At 40.9% G+C, this 13,570-nt stretch overlaps 1 protein-coding gene across 4 annotated transcripts in view; it reads right to left on the bottom strand.

Annotated features, from left to right (window-relative positions):
• Nucleotides 1-13,570, bottom strand: part of TTC6 (tetratricopeptide repeat domain 6) — an 85,036-nt gene that overhangs the window by 14,457 nt on the left and 57,009 nt on the right. For 3 of the 4 annotated variants that reach the window (XM_029079530.2, XM_029079528.2, XM_029079531.2), the window contains exons 17-24: nt 13,059-13,179; nt 10,294-10,444; nt 9,259-9,341; nt 7,647-7,723; nt 5,573-5,733; nt 3,488-3,622; nt 2,733-2,882; nt 322-462 (exon numbers count right to left, since the gene is read on the bottom strand). In XM_029079530.2, the coding sequence (XP_028935363.1) occupies nt 322-462; nt 2,733-2,882; nt 3,488-3,622; nt 5,573-5,733; nt 7,647-7,723; nt 9,259-9,341; nt 10,294-10,444; nt 13,059-13,179 (1,019 nt within the window). The remainder of the gene's footprint in view (nt 1-321; nt 463-2,732; nt 2,883-3,487; nt 3,623-5,572; nt 5,734-7,646; nt 7,724-9,258; nt 9,342-10,293; nt 10,445-13,058; nt 13,180-13,570) is intronic. The other variant, XM_029079529.2, reaches the window with a different exon arrangement.

The raw sequence follows: 13,570 nt of genomic DNA, 5'->3' as shown, positions 1-13,570 counted from the left end.
CCACAAGGGGTTCACACTTTAAGTTGGAGAGAGGACAAGTACTGAATCCCCATTTTACAGTTGAGGAAACTGAGTTGCAGAGAAGTTATGTGATTCACCCAAAGTCACATACCAGTTATATGTCAAATAGATCAGATCCAGTCCTCCCAGAACAGAATTCCCACCCCCACCCCACCCCAGGTCCTTCCAGGTGGACAGCCCAAGCAGCAAGTGGGGAAGCCCAGAAGCAGGTGAGGCTAAGATTTTCATGATGATCACTAATCCCAAAGGAACTAAAACTTTTAAACATATCTACCTGGTACATTACTTCATGTTCCTTACCTTATTGTAGTATTTCAAGACTCCTCTATAAAGAAAGGCTCTCATACTCTCCGGGTAAATTCTGATAGCTTCATTACAGTTCAAAATTGCTTTGGAATATCTGCCTTTCATCCCATAGAAGGCTGCCCGGCTTAAATATGCCTTTAGAGAGGAAGGTGGAAATGTATGTTATGAGATCATCCTTCATGCATGGGTGACAATACGCTTTCCACTTCCCCTCCACCAGTCAAGTTTTTATTTATTATTATTACTATTATTATTTTTTGTGGAATTTGTTAAGTGTTTACTCTGTGCCAGGACTGTATTAAACGCTGGAGTAGATACAAGAGAGTCAAGTCAGAGACAGTCCTTGTCCTACATTGGGCTCACAGTTTTAATCCTCATTTTACAGATGAGGGAACAGAGGCACAGAGAAGTTAAGTGACTTGCAGACAGGTGGTGGAGCAGGGGTTAGCAGGTCCTCTGATTCCCAGGCCCAGGTTCATTCCACTAGGCCACACTGTTTCTCCACTCAAATAAAGAGCTACTCTCTAAAGGCAATTAATTAGAATGCCTGATCAAAAGAAAATCAGAGAAAGCAAACATGCAAACTTTTCTAATGGACAGAGGGAAGAATTGCATGCCTGATTACCAAACATAATTGGGAGTGTCACGGATGAACAGCCAGTGATGGAATCCACTTCTCACATCAGTTAATAGATTTTAAAGGAATTCAAAATGTTGGCCAAGAACTTAAAATGGAAGAGGGGATTTATGTTACAAAAGCAGGCATTTTTGTGGAGTTCACTATCAGATAAAAACATCAGATAGAAGTGTATAGTATACAAATCAATCAATCGTCTTTACTGAGCGCTTACTGAGTGTGCAGAGCTATACTAAGTGTTTGGAAGATTAGAATATAACAGAGTTGGTAGACCTCGAGCCACTTCCTGACCACGCCACTGCCTGACCAATCAACTGCACATGCTTAAAGGGGAGATCGCGTGGACCAGCATAAGAAGTAGTAAGGCTTAGTGAATAGAGCATGGGCCGGGGAGTCAGAAGGACCTGGGTTCTAATTCCAGCTCCACCTCTTGTCTGCTGTGTGACCTTAGGCAAGGCAGTTAATTTATCTGTGCCTCGGCTACCTTATCTGTAAAATGGGGATTAAGACTGTGAGTCTCATGTGGGACATGAACTATGTCCAACCTGACTAGCTTGTATCTACCCCAGGACTTATTAGAGTGCCTGGCACGTGGTAAACACTTAGCAAATACCATAAAATATAAGTATCCATAAAGAATCAGAAGGACCTAGGTTCTAATCTCAGCTCTGCCACATTGCTGTGTGACCTTAGGCAAGTCACTTCTCTTCACTGTGCCTCATTTACCTCATTTGTAAAATGGGGATAAGAGTATGAGCCCCATGTGGGACAGGGACTACGTCCAACCTGATTAACTTGTATCTACCCTAGTGCTTAGAACAGTGCTTGGCACATAGTAAGCACTTAACAAGTACCATAATAATTCTTATTATTAATTAGCTCAGTTCAGGCCCCCAGCTCAGAGCTGCTCTGGAGAGACAACGGTTCTCCTCTCCTACCACCGTAGTAGAGATGTGTCCCCATGCAGTTCTCCTCTTGGGCTCACTGAGGGCACCACCTCCAGAAGTAGGGACCCATTGGAAGTGCCAGACAGAGAAGGGATGGCAAAGGGGAGAGGCCCTGGCCTGACCCTTGTGAATTTCAACCCCTGGCCTGGTGACATCAACTAGAATCATGAAATCATGTCATCCCATCCTACCGAGCACCGTGTGACACCGTGGTGTGACACGTCATGGGGTAACACAAAATCAACTGCAGATATAACTCCCCTTCCCCCAACCCTAAACAACATCATGCAGAGAGGGCCCCATCTTGGTTTCTTGCTGAGGACTCCTGAGGATTATGAGGCTGCTACCTCTGTGTCCAGGGAGCCGCAGTGCTCACCCAGCGTGGGCAAGAAGTGAGAAAAAGAGTCCGGCTGGATTTTCCTGGGCTCTGAGTGGAAAGGTTTATCTCCCAACCACACTCACACACATAGATGCAATAGCAATGTCAGCGGTGATGGGCCACTATATGTGAGAGGGACTGAAGTTAGGAGAGGCTGGACCATGGGAAGGAGGCTGCTATGATCGTTTTGAAAGCAGATGATGAGAGCAAGCGGGTAAGAATAAGGAGAAAATGGCAGATATATGCATTATTTTAGAGGAAGAAATGCAGAATAGAGGAGAAAAATGAGAGGGAGAAATCAGAAGTGCCATGCAGGTAGTGAGTTTGTGTGCAGGGAGGATAGTGGAGTTATTGAGTATCATGGCAAAATTTGGGAACCTTAAAGGATTTAGGAGAGATGGAACACACTAATCTAAACCATCGAAATTGAGAATCTAAATACCTGAAAGTGTTGTGAATCGATGGTAATTGCTCGATTGAAATCCTGCACACAACTGTCCTTCTGGAGATGCAATCTACACAGTCCTCGTTGGTAGAAAGCCTCAGCATATTCAGGATTCAGTTTGACAGCTTTGCTGAAAGTCTCATAGGCCTAGAAGATCATATAATATGAGTTTCAGTGAAAATGAAATCACTTGTGAGATTGTTATATTTTAAGATTTTACTACTCATTTGGAGACATGTTCAGTGTTCTTTTTGAAAAAAACAAATAGCATAAATCTAGGCAGTGGGAGGAAGTTAATGGCAAGTATTCTCAGGCTTATTTCTTCTTTGTGTTACAAAAACCTTTGAAACTAGATTAATGTTGGGGGAAATAATTTGTCACTGATTTAAAGCTTTGTAAATTTTTTTTGATTTCTCAGTTCAGGCATTCTCAGTACAACCAGTCATTAGGTTCCTGTAAATTTCCTTAAAATTAAGGTAAAGGTGTGTAAAGTTGTGTGTGTATCTGGCTTCTGACACACTGAATGAAGCAGAGTGGCCTAATGGAAAGATGGAAAGTGGCCTAATAGGCCCGGGAGACAGAGGACCTGGGTTCTAATTCTGGCTCTGCCACTTGTCTGCTGTGTGACTTTGAGCAAATCACTCAACTTTTCTGTGCCTCAGTTTCCTCACCTGAAAAATGGGGGATTCAATGTCTGTTCTCCCTTCTACTTAACATAACCATAAAGAATTCACTAAAAATAGAACACTTACCGTTTCAAAACAGGCTTCTTCCATGTAGCAAAGGCCTAAGTGAAAGTGAATCTCTGCTGCCATTAATTCGGAATATTTGTTTTTTTCCCAATGAATTAATATCTTCAAGCAGTGCCTAAAAGTTTCCATGGCCTGCTAAAATTACCAAAAATGAATAATTTTGACTTTCGGATAAACCTTTGAGGAGAACAATGTGTTAGAATTTTCCAGTGTTCTTTTTTCAGATCCCTAAAATAATTAAGGATCTGACATGAAATTTTAAAAAATTCAATCCATGTTTTCCCACTCCTCAAAAACCTCCAGTGGTTGCCCACCTGCATCAAGCAGAACCTTCTTACCTTAGGCTTCAAAGCACTCAATCACCTTGCCCCCACCTATCTTACCTTACTCATTTCATACTACAACCCAGCATGTTCATTTAACTTCTCTAAAGCAAACTACTCACTATGCTCATGTCTCATCTACCTTGCCATCAACCCTCTGCCCACATTCTGCCTCTGGCCTAGAACTCCCTCCCCCTTCATATCTGACAAACCACCTCTCTCCCCACTTTCAAAGCCTTATTAAAATCATATCTCCCCCAAGAGGTCTTCCTCAACTAAGCCCTCATTTCCCTTTCTCCCAGTCCCCTTCTGCATCATCTTTGACCTTGGACTTCTACCCTTTATTCACCACCCTGCCCTCCAGATCCCATGTACATATCTGTAATTTATTTTAATGTCTGTCTCTGCCTCGATTCTGTATATCCCTTATAAGCAGGGAATATGTCTACCAAATCTGTCATATTGTACTTTCCCTAAGTGATTAAAACATGCAGTAAGTGCTCACTAAGACTGATAGATTAAGTGCCAATTTCAAGAGTTCACAAATATCTGGAAACATTTTATTTTGCTTTTCCTAATTGGACCATCTTTCCTAATGCTTAATTCTACTTGGACTCTAAACATTTTTAAAGGCAGATTCTTTTCCGTTTTATTATCATCAGTATTTACGAAGAGCCAACCAGGTGCTGAGCACTCTGTATCTGGGAGAGAGTGCTCGGAAGCAGCATAGCTTAGTGGATAGAGCATGGGTCTGGGAAACAGAAGGACTGGGTTCTAATTGCGGCTCTGCCACTTTTCTGCTTGTATGGCCTTGGGCAATCACTTCACTGTGCCTCGGTTATCTCATCTGTCAAATGGCGATTAAGACTCTGAGCCCCATGTGGGACAGAGACTGTTTCCTTAACTTGTATCTACTCTAGTGCTTAACTAGAGTCCCTGTCACATAGGAAACAGTTAACAAATACCATAAAAAAGAGAGTACAACAGCGCTAATAGACATGGTCCTTGTCATCAAGGAGTTGTGGGAGACAGACACTTCAATAACTTAAAGATAGGAAGAAGAGGAAAAAAGAGATGTGTAGGAGTGCTTATGTTATACAGTAATACTGTATGCTGCAGAAGTTTGTGAGTACACAAGTGTATAGGTAGTGCCAAAGTCACAGTTGGAGGAATATATTTTGGGGAGAGAAGAAATTAATAGAGGAAGCCCTCCTGGAGGAGGTGTGCTTTCTGGAGGGTTTTGAAGATGGGGAGAGCTGTGATTTGTCTTATATGGATGGGGAGGTGTTCCAGGAAGGGGGAGAGATGAGAACAAGCTGCATTGCGTAGGTTGTAGTGGGAGAGAGGTGAGCTGCAATAGCGGGGAAGGAGCTGATGAAGTGCCTTATAGCCATTGGCTTGGAATTTCTGCTTGATGCAGACAGAAATGGGTAATAACAATTGAAGTTTTTTAAGGAGTGGAATGAGCCGCCACTCATAGAAATGCTATCCAACCCTTGATCCATCAATCAATAGTATTTATTGACTGTTTACTGCATGCAGGGCACTGTACTAAGCATTTGGAAGAGTACAATGTAACAGACACATTTCCTGTCCACACATAGCTTACAGTGCAGAAGAGGAGTACATGTTGCTTTCTAGGTCATTTGTCTGAGGCAGTGGGATGGATTTAGCTCTGGTGATGAGGTAAACAAAGATGATAAAGGGCATTGAGCATCCCCTGACATCGCTTAATGACAGTGACTCAGCGGACTGATCTTACCTGAAACAGGTGGGCCTTCATCTGGGCTTTTCCCAACAGAAAAAAAGTAGTGGGCACCGGCTTACTCAAAGTGACTGAGTACAGGATCTCTATGGCTTTTGCATGGTCTTCACAGAATGAAAACACAAGAGACTCTTGAATCGGAGACCAAGAAAAGGAACCTAAAAGTGAAATCCAATTATTTCAGGGTTTGGGGGCATTGAAAATAGGGCAACAAGTATACAAAGTATGGAAAAATAATTGAGAGCCTTATATCCTAAACCCTTTAAAAGAAACCCTAAATAATGATTAAGAAAGATCCTGGTTCTGCCACTTGTCTGCTGTGTGACTTTGGGCAAGTCACTTCTTTGTGCCTCAGTTATCTCATCTGTAAAATAGGAATTAAGACCGTGAGCCTCATGTGGAACCAGAACTCTGTCCAACCTGATTATCTTATATCTACCCCAGCACTAAGTACAGTGTTTGTCACAAAGAAAACACTTAATACCATAAATAATGTGCCACTTGACTACCTCTAGAAGCAAATCAAAAACAATAACCAAAGACTAAACTAATACTGGAATAAGATTTGACTGTCACATAACTGCCATAATATTCTGATAGTGATATTCACCCCACCCTCGACCCCACAGCACATATGTATATATCTTTAAATTTTATATAATAAGTTATTTATATTTATGTCTGCCTCCCACTCTATTCTGCTTATTATGGGCAAGGAACATGTCTACTAATTCTGTTTCATTGTACAAGTGCTTAGTACAGTGTTTGGCACATAAGTATTCAATAAATATTATTAATTGATCGATTGCTACAACCATTTTAAAGCATGGTGATAATGGTTCTATGAAAATTTCTCAGGTTCATATGCAGCTGAAATGTTCACCTTTATTTCAAAATCGAATTTTCCTTTTCGTAAGCACATCAGAGCCGTATCTGCTCCAGTCTCCAGCCTCATTACGAGCCTGAAGTTACACTCCACTAATCGTACCCTCCCGCTGATCAAAGATTTCCCAAGGCCAGGACTCAGTCTGGAGGGGTGAACAGAGTCCGAACTGGGGAAAGAGTTGCCAATAGGGGGACAGGGTGCATGAGGAAGAGGAAAAGAATAAATCACTCATTGGTATTTGAGAGCTTACTGTGTGCAGAGCACAGTACTAAGTGCTTGGGAAAGAATCAAAACAACAGAATTGGAAGACACACTCCCTGTCCACAGTGACCTCACAGTCTATAGAGGAGAATGAGGAATGGGAAGTGCAAACCCTTTCTGCTATGCTGTTCCCCCCTCCTCTGATGGCCCCTACCACTTTCCTGGCCCTAGAATGGGGCAAGACAGAGAGCTGCTCTCTTGATTCTTCTGCTGATCTTTTTCCAGTTCCAAGCAAGTAGGGGCAAAAAGCCATGAGGGAAAAATTTCCCTCCATTCTTCCTAAATGTCTTTTCTCCCTTTTTTTAATGGTATTTGTTAAGTGCTTACTATGTACAGCACTGTACTAAGTGCTGGGGCAGATATAAGCTAATCAAGTCCATGTCCCACATGGGGCTCACAGTCTTAACCTTATTTTATAGATGAGGTAACAGGCACAGAGAAGTGAGGTTTTGTATTGACCCTAGTGCTTAGCACAATTCTTGGCATGTAGTAAGCACTTAATCCCAGCTCTGACACTTGTCAGCTGTGTGACTGTGGGCAAGTCACTTAATTTCTCTGTGCCTGTTACCTCATCTGTAAAATGGGGATTAAGACTGAGAGCCTCAACCTGATTACCCTGTATCTACCCCAGCACTTAGAACAGTGCTCTGCACATATTAAACACTTAACAAATGCCAACATTATTATTATTAACAAATACTACAATTATTATTGTTCTTTGCTTTCTTCCAGTTAGCATTCTGTTTCTTTTACCCTTCAACTCCTTGTTCTTTTTCCTTCTTCCAACACTAAAATTATTCACATTTTCCTTGACCTTTCCCTCCTCAACTTCTCCTTATGAAAATGTTTATGTTTTACAAACCATCAGAGCAAGTCCTTTCACTGGTTAATTTACCAAAAAAGCAAAATTAATGATAACTTTACCTTTGTTCATTTGTGCTATTTGGTAAATAGTAAACTTGGCTAGATCATAATTCTTCATCTGATAAAGATAAAATCCTCTAAAAAAAAAACAAACACATATATTAGCTGATCCTGATTTGCTGAAACTAAAACCCAATTTATTTCAACATCAATATCCATTTTGAATTATCCTACACGATGATTCAATCAATAGTACTTATTGAGCACTGCATGCAGAATACCACACCAAGCCCCAAAGAGAGTACAATACAATACAATTAGTTTTTTATGGTATTTGTTAAGTGCTTACTGTGTGCCAGAAACTGTACTAAGCACTGAGGTGGGTAGATACACGCTAATCAGGTTGGACACAGTCCATGGGGCTCACAGTCCTAATCTCCATTTTACAGATGAGATTACTGAATCATAGAGAAGTCAGGTGACACTACCACGGTCACACTGCAGATAAATGGTAGAGCCGGGATTGGAAATCAGGTTCTTCTGACTCCCAGACCTGGGCTCTATCCACTAGACCATAATGCTTCTCAGCAGCATTAGTTGATAAGATCCCCCCTTCAAGGCATTTACAATAATAGATGTGCCAGATCCAATCAGAGCTTTTGTTTTTCCCTAAAGAGTTCCTTTATAGTCAATCAGTGGTATTTACTGTGCAGAGAACACTGTACTAAGCGCTTGGGAGAGTACAATGTACACTGTAACAACATAACAGAGTTGGTAATTGTCCTCTTCTTCACTTATTCTATGATCAATCAGTCAGTAGTAGTATTTAACACTTACTCTGTACAGAACACTTCCAATGTCAAACCATCACACTTTCTCATCTCACTAAGGATGAGAAAGTGTCATGGTTTGACATTGGAAGCAGTATGGCCAAGTGAAAAGAGCAGAGACCTAGAAGTCAGAATACCTAAAACCTAATCCTCTGGTCCTTCCCACTTGCCAGGGGGCAGGAACTGGATCCAGCCTGATTCTCTTATTATCTACCCCGGCACTTAATACACAGCTTGACAGAGTAGTAGTAACAGTATTGATTAAGCGCTTACTGTGGATAAAAAAATGAATTAAGCACTGGGAAAGAATATGTGGGTGGGAATTAGACACAGTCTTTGTCTCTCAGGGGGCTCACAATCTGAACACTTAGATACACGATTGTTGGTACGTGGGGCCGTAAGCTTGGGGAATCCACAGCCAGAATTTTGGCCATGCTTCCAGTGTCCGCCAGTCCTCTTCTTGCTGCAACTACAGATTTATCTACATAAATGGTATTTGTTAAGTTCTTACTATGTGCCAGGCACTGGACTAAGTACTGGGTGAAGATACAAGATAATCAGGTGGGACACCGTCCTCACAACCTTAATCCCCATTTTACAGATGAGGTTCCTGAGGCACAGAGAAGTTAAGTGACCTGCCCAAGGTCACACAGCTGACAAGTGGTGGAGCCGAGATTAGAACCCAGGTCCTCTGACTCCCAGCTCCTCTTTCTAGTAGGCCACGTAGGGTGGTCAGCTAGTGGTTCTGTCCCCACACTCTCCATTTGGAGAGAAAATAGCCTCCCTCTCCCACCAATCCCATCCCCCAACAAGAATGAAATCAGTCTCTCATTGTGTCTTACCTTAGGATGTACAGCTTAATTCCATCTGGGCAGAGATGGATGGCTCGGGAGATATCTCTCACCGCATGCTTATAATTATGCATCTGTTAGAGTACAAACAGAACTCAGTTTCTCATTTTGCTTAATTATATCCTCTTGCCCATCCCTAGATCTGACTCGTAGTAAAAGAAGGTCTTTGACATTGAGGAGAAAAGCCCCCTTAAATGATGTCAGATATCCAAGGACAAGTAAAAGTCCGAAAAGTAAAATATACACCTGTTTGTCCTATATCAATTTCAACTGAGTTTTGATCAGTTTCTTCTTTCTCTCTTCTTCTTCTGGGATTTTGTTTTAATGAGGACTTGAAGAGTCAGAATCAAAAAGGCAGATCCTCTGACTCTTTGTTAATTGAGCTAAGACTTAATTATTGATTGACTGCACTCAGTTAATGCTCAATAAATGATACTGCTACTACCAAGGAAGGAAGAGCAGGATTTATGGAGACTCCTAGGACTCCAGATTGGCAAAACTTTTCAGTGGGTGTAGAGTCACTGATGGCACTCAGGTAAGTCCAAGGATGCATTTCCCAGCATCCTCCTGGCACAATGACACAAAACAAAAATGATAAACTGGTGGATATAAAAGATGATACCAAACATGAGGTCATGTGAAATCTCCCAAAGTAAACCATGATTGCACTGAACACAAAATAAGCTTAGACAGTCAAGAGACTTGTGGGTAAAACTGGTAAGTAGAGGCAATATTCGGAGAAAGAGCTTCACTCCACAGACCGTAACTATGAGAACATTCTTTTGTACAGCACTGCAACTGTCCCTAATCCAATTCAAAATAAAAAGGAGTTTTTACTGGGAAAAACTGAGTTGGAAAAGCAATCATATCTAACTCATAAGCAGATATTTTAAAACCATGAAATTTTTAACCTATTTGGATTGCTCATTCAGTGCTCATTAACTATTTTTTTAAAAGTAACTTCTGGTTGATAATAATTTAAAATAAACATATTAACATAATATTAAATCCAAAAGAAGTAAGTACCTTATGATAAGCTTCTGCTCTACAGATGTAGCTTCTAATACCCTGAGGATCAACTTTAATAGCTTCAGAAAACTGCCGGATTGCTTCAAAGTTATCACTCAGATGTAAAAAGAATATGAGGCCAATATTGATAAAAGCCACAGAAACACCTCTAAAATGAAAATACCATTTAAAAAAATTTTTTATGTTTTCTCAGTCATTTCTACATAGTTCAAGAGAGTTTTGCTACTGTATAAAACATTTGATGTTGAGAGCCAGGATACCTGGGTTCTAATTTCAGCTACTCCCTGCTTGGTTACCTTGGTCAAGTCACTTAAATTCTCTGTGCCTCAGTTTCCCCATCTGTAAAATAGGGATTAAATCCCTCTTCTCCCTCCCCCTTAGAATGGAGCCCCCTGTGGGATGGTTGTAAGACTGATCTGATTTTCTTAAATTTACCCCAGTACTTAGTATAGTGCTTCGGATCTAGTAAGCACTTAATGCAGAATAATAATTATTGTATATATTTTGATATCATATACAATAAGTCTCTGAGTGTAATAACAACAGGCATTATATGATGTTTATTTCTCGTTATGCCAGCCATAGACACTGTCTTGTGCCATCCCTTTGACTTCAAATCCAAAAGATTCTCATATTACACAAGGAATCGCAGTGCATTTACACCCTGAAAACTTTATATATTGAGAGAGTTGGTACGGGTGCAAATTATGTTGAAAATATAATTACAAGGACGTTCATTATTGATATAACAATTTATGGGGAAGGGGGTTTTCTACAAAATTTCCTTCCAGCTTTCCCCTTCCTGCAAATTTTGCTGCTCTAGGCTGGGACTCATAGGGTACTGGAAATCCACCTCTAGAGACAACCACATCAGAAACACTGCATCTCGGCAAGGATAAACAGAACCGGAGAAGAGGCCAGGAAATTCAACCTGAAACAGCTCATCTCTAGGCTGTAATCACATTATAGGAAGGGCACATGGCTTCTAATTCTATTGCACTCCCCCAGGTGCTTAGTATATTGCTCTGCTCATAGTAAGCACTCACTAAATACCACCGATTAATTGGTTGAAGTCAATAAAATGACTTTCAAGTGGAAATGACATTTAATACAAAGAAAATATTAGGAGATTTGATGTCGACAGAGGGCTGTTGTCACTCTAAGCTTGTTGTGGGCAGGGAACATGTTTACCAACTCTGCTGTAGTGTACTCTCCCAAGCACTTAGTACAGTGCTCTGCACAGAGTAAGTGCTCAAAAAGTACCATCGATTGATTAAATGCTGTACACTTTGTTAGGGAACATCAACCAGAAAGATGCCACATTTGAATAATGGATATAACAATTTTGCATGGAGATATTAATCAGAGAAGGCTTCCGGCAGGTAATGGGTTTTGGGGATTTAGCAGTCACTTATTGGCGGGGGAGGGAGGTAGAGGTAGGAGGAGGGTAGCAATATCTAACTATGAGTGTCCCTTAGGATGCTACCCACAGCTGTAACAGATGTGTCTGGCTCCTGCCAGACAATACAAGGCTTATTTTTTACTCTTGACCCCATGGCAGGAGGGGTGGGAGGGAAGTTTTCAGTCGCCTCTTTCCCTCCCTGCCTGGCATAGCTGCCTCACCTTGGCACTGCTGCTGCTTGCTGCAGTGCGCGCATGAGCAAGGTGAGATAGGGACCGAAAGTAGCTTGGGTTCACCCTGCAGTTTCATAAGGCAGGGAGCCACCAGCTTGACTCCTCAGCAGTTCAGGGAGACCCAGCTACTTCCTGCATAACTTCATACTGTGGAGGTAAAGCTAATAGCATTACCCTCATGAAGCCAAGTCCGCAGATGGACTCCTGTGCTCAAGAGCTTCAAGTGATCACACGAGAGTCATATGTGTCTCACGAGCTATAGGTTCCTGATCCCTGTCCTGGAACAATCCTCTCACAAAAAAAATTATCTCAGTAGAAACAAGAGCTAGCGCCAAACTTCCCTGGAAACCGTGTGTGTGTGTATTTTGTTTTTGTATGTGTGTGTAGCTTTTCTGTTGCCTTAAGACAGTGGAAAAGCTATGTAGATCAAGTATATTAATTATTACATTCCATTCCTCACTAGACTATTAGTTGCACCTCAGTGCACAAGACGGGCTGTCCCTAACAGTGTTATGTTCAGATCAGAGAACCGTAAAATATTTAATGAACAAAATGTGAAGGATAGTAAAATTATAATAACAATAATTGATTTATCTGTTCCAAGCACTGAATTAAGCATTGAAGTAGCTCAAGATAATCAGGTCATGCCTGATTATCAGGTAAAATGAAAAGATGATGGGAGTGGGAGGCAACAAAACCTAATTGCAAGGGTTTCATCTCAATTCTTTCAACATCACTATTTACAGTCCTTTAGACTGTATGCTCCTTTTGTGCAGGGACTGTGTCCACCAAGTCTGTTGTATTGTATTCTTCCCAAGATCTATAAAATGGAGATTAAGATTGTGAACCCCATGTGAGACTGGGACTGTTTCCAACCTGATTATCTTTTATCTACCCCAGGCTTTGCAAAGTGCCTGGCACATAGTAAACACTTGCCACATACCATAAAAAGTGCTTAATACAGTGCTCTGCACACAGTAAGTGCTCAGTATATACCCTTGATTACAGTGTCTTTCAGGGGATCTGTTTTCATTTGATGGAAAAATAAGCCACCATAATTCACTTTCCTTCTTTTTTTCCCTGGGGTGTCAAAAAACCAGATGATCAGGGCTAAAAGGAAAAATTACCTGTCCAGATCAAGTACATTTTGAAAGTCACAGATGGCCAATGTCCACATCTTTAAGTAAGTATATAAGATTCCCCGGTGTAGGAAAGCTCCAAGGTTCTCATAGCCATCATTGATGAGAACTGGAAAAGAAAAACCTGAATCTCATTTCAATTCCAAGTATTCTCACTTGTCTTAATTTGCTCTATGCTCTTATTATGACTCATAGCAAATTCTTTTTTTAGACTTAAAATTATTTCTTGCTACAGAGTTTGGTTTTCAAGATTCTCTGTGGGTAAAACCTTGGTTTGGAGGTTTATGGGATAAATGTGATTTGACACTCACCACTTCAGTCACACAGGTAAAGTTCAAGGTTAAAAATAGCACTGCAAGCCTGCACTAAACACAGTCAAAAATGACACAGAAAAAATTATCTTTGCTTCCTTTTAAATCAAGTACAAATTTGTCTAAAAAATTAACTCTTAAAGAAGTTGAGTTTTATTTTTATACATCACAAATTGCTCACTCACATTT

Source organism: Ornithorhynchus anatinus, chromosome 14 (genome assembly GCF_004115215.2).
Source record: "Ornithorhynchus anatinus isolate Pmale09 chromosome 14, mOrnAna1.pri.v4, whole genome shotgun sequence".
Lineage (NCBI taxonomy): Eukaryota > Metazoa > Chordata > Mammalia > Monotremata > Ornithorhynchidae > Ornithorhynchus > Ornithorhynchus anatinus.
The sequence above is the reverse complement of the archived record's forward strand: the minus strand, read 5'-3'. Positions and strand labels throughout refer to the sequence as shown.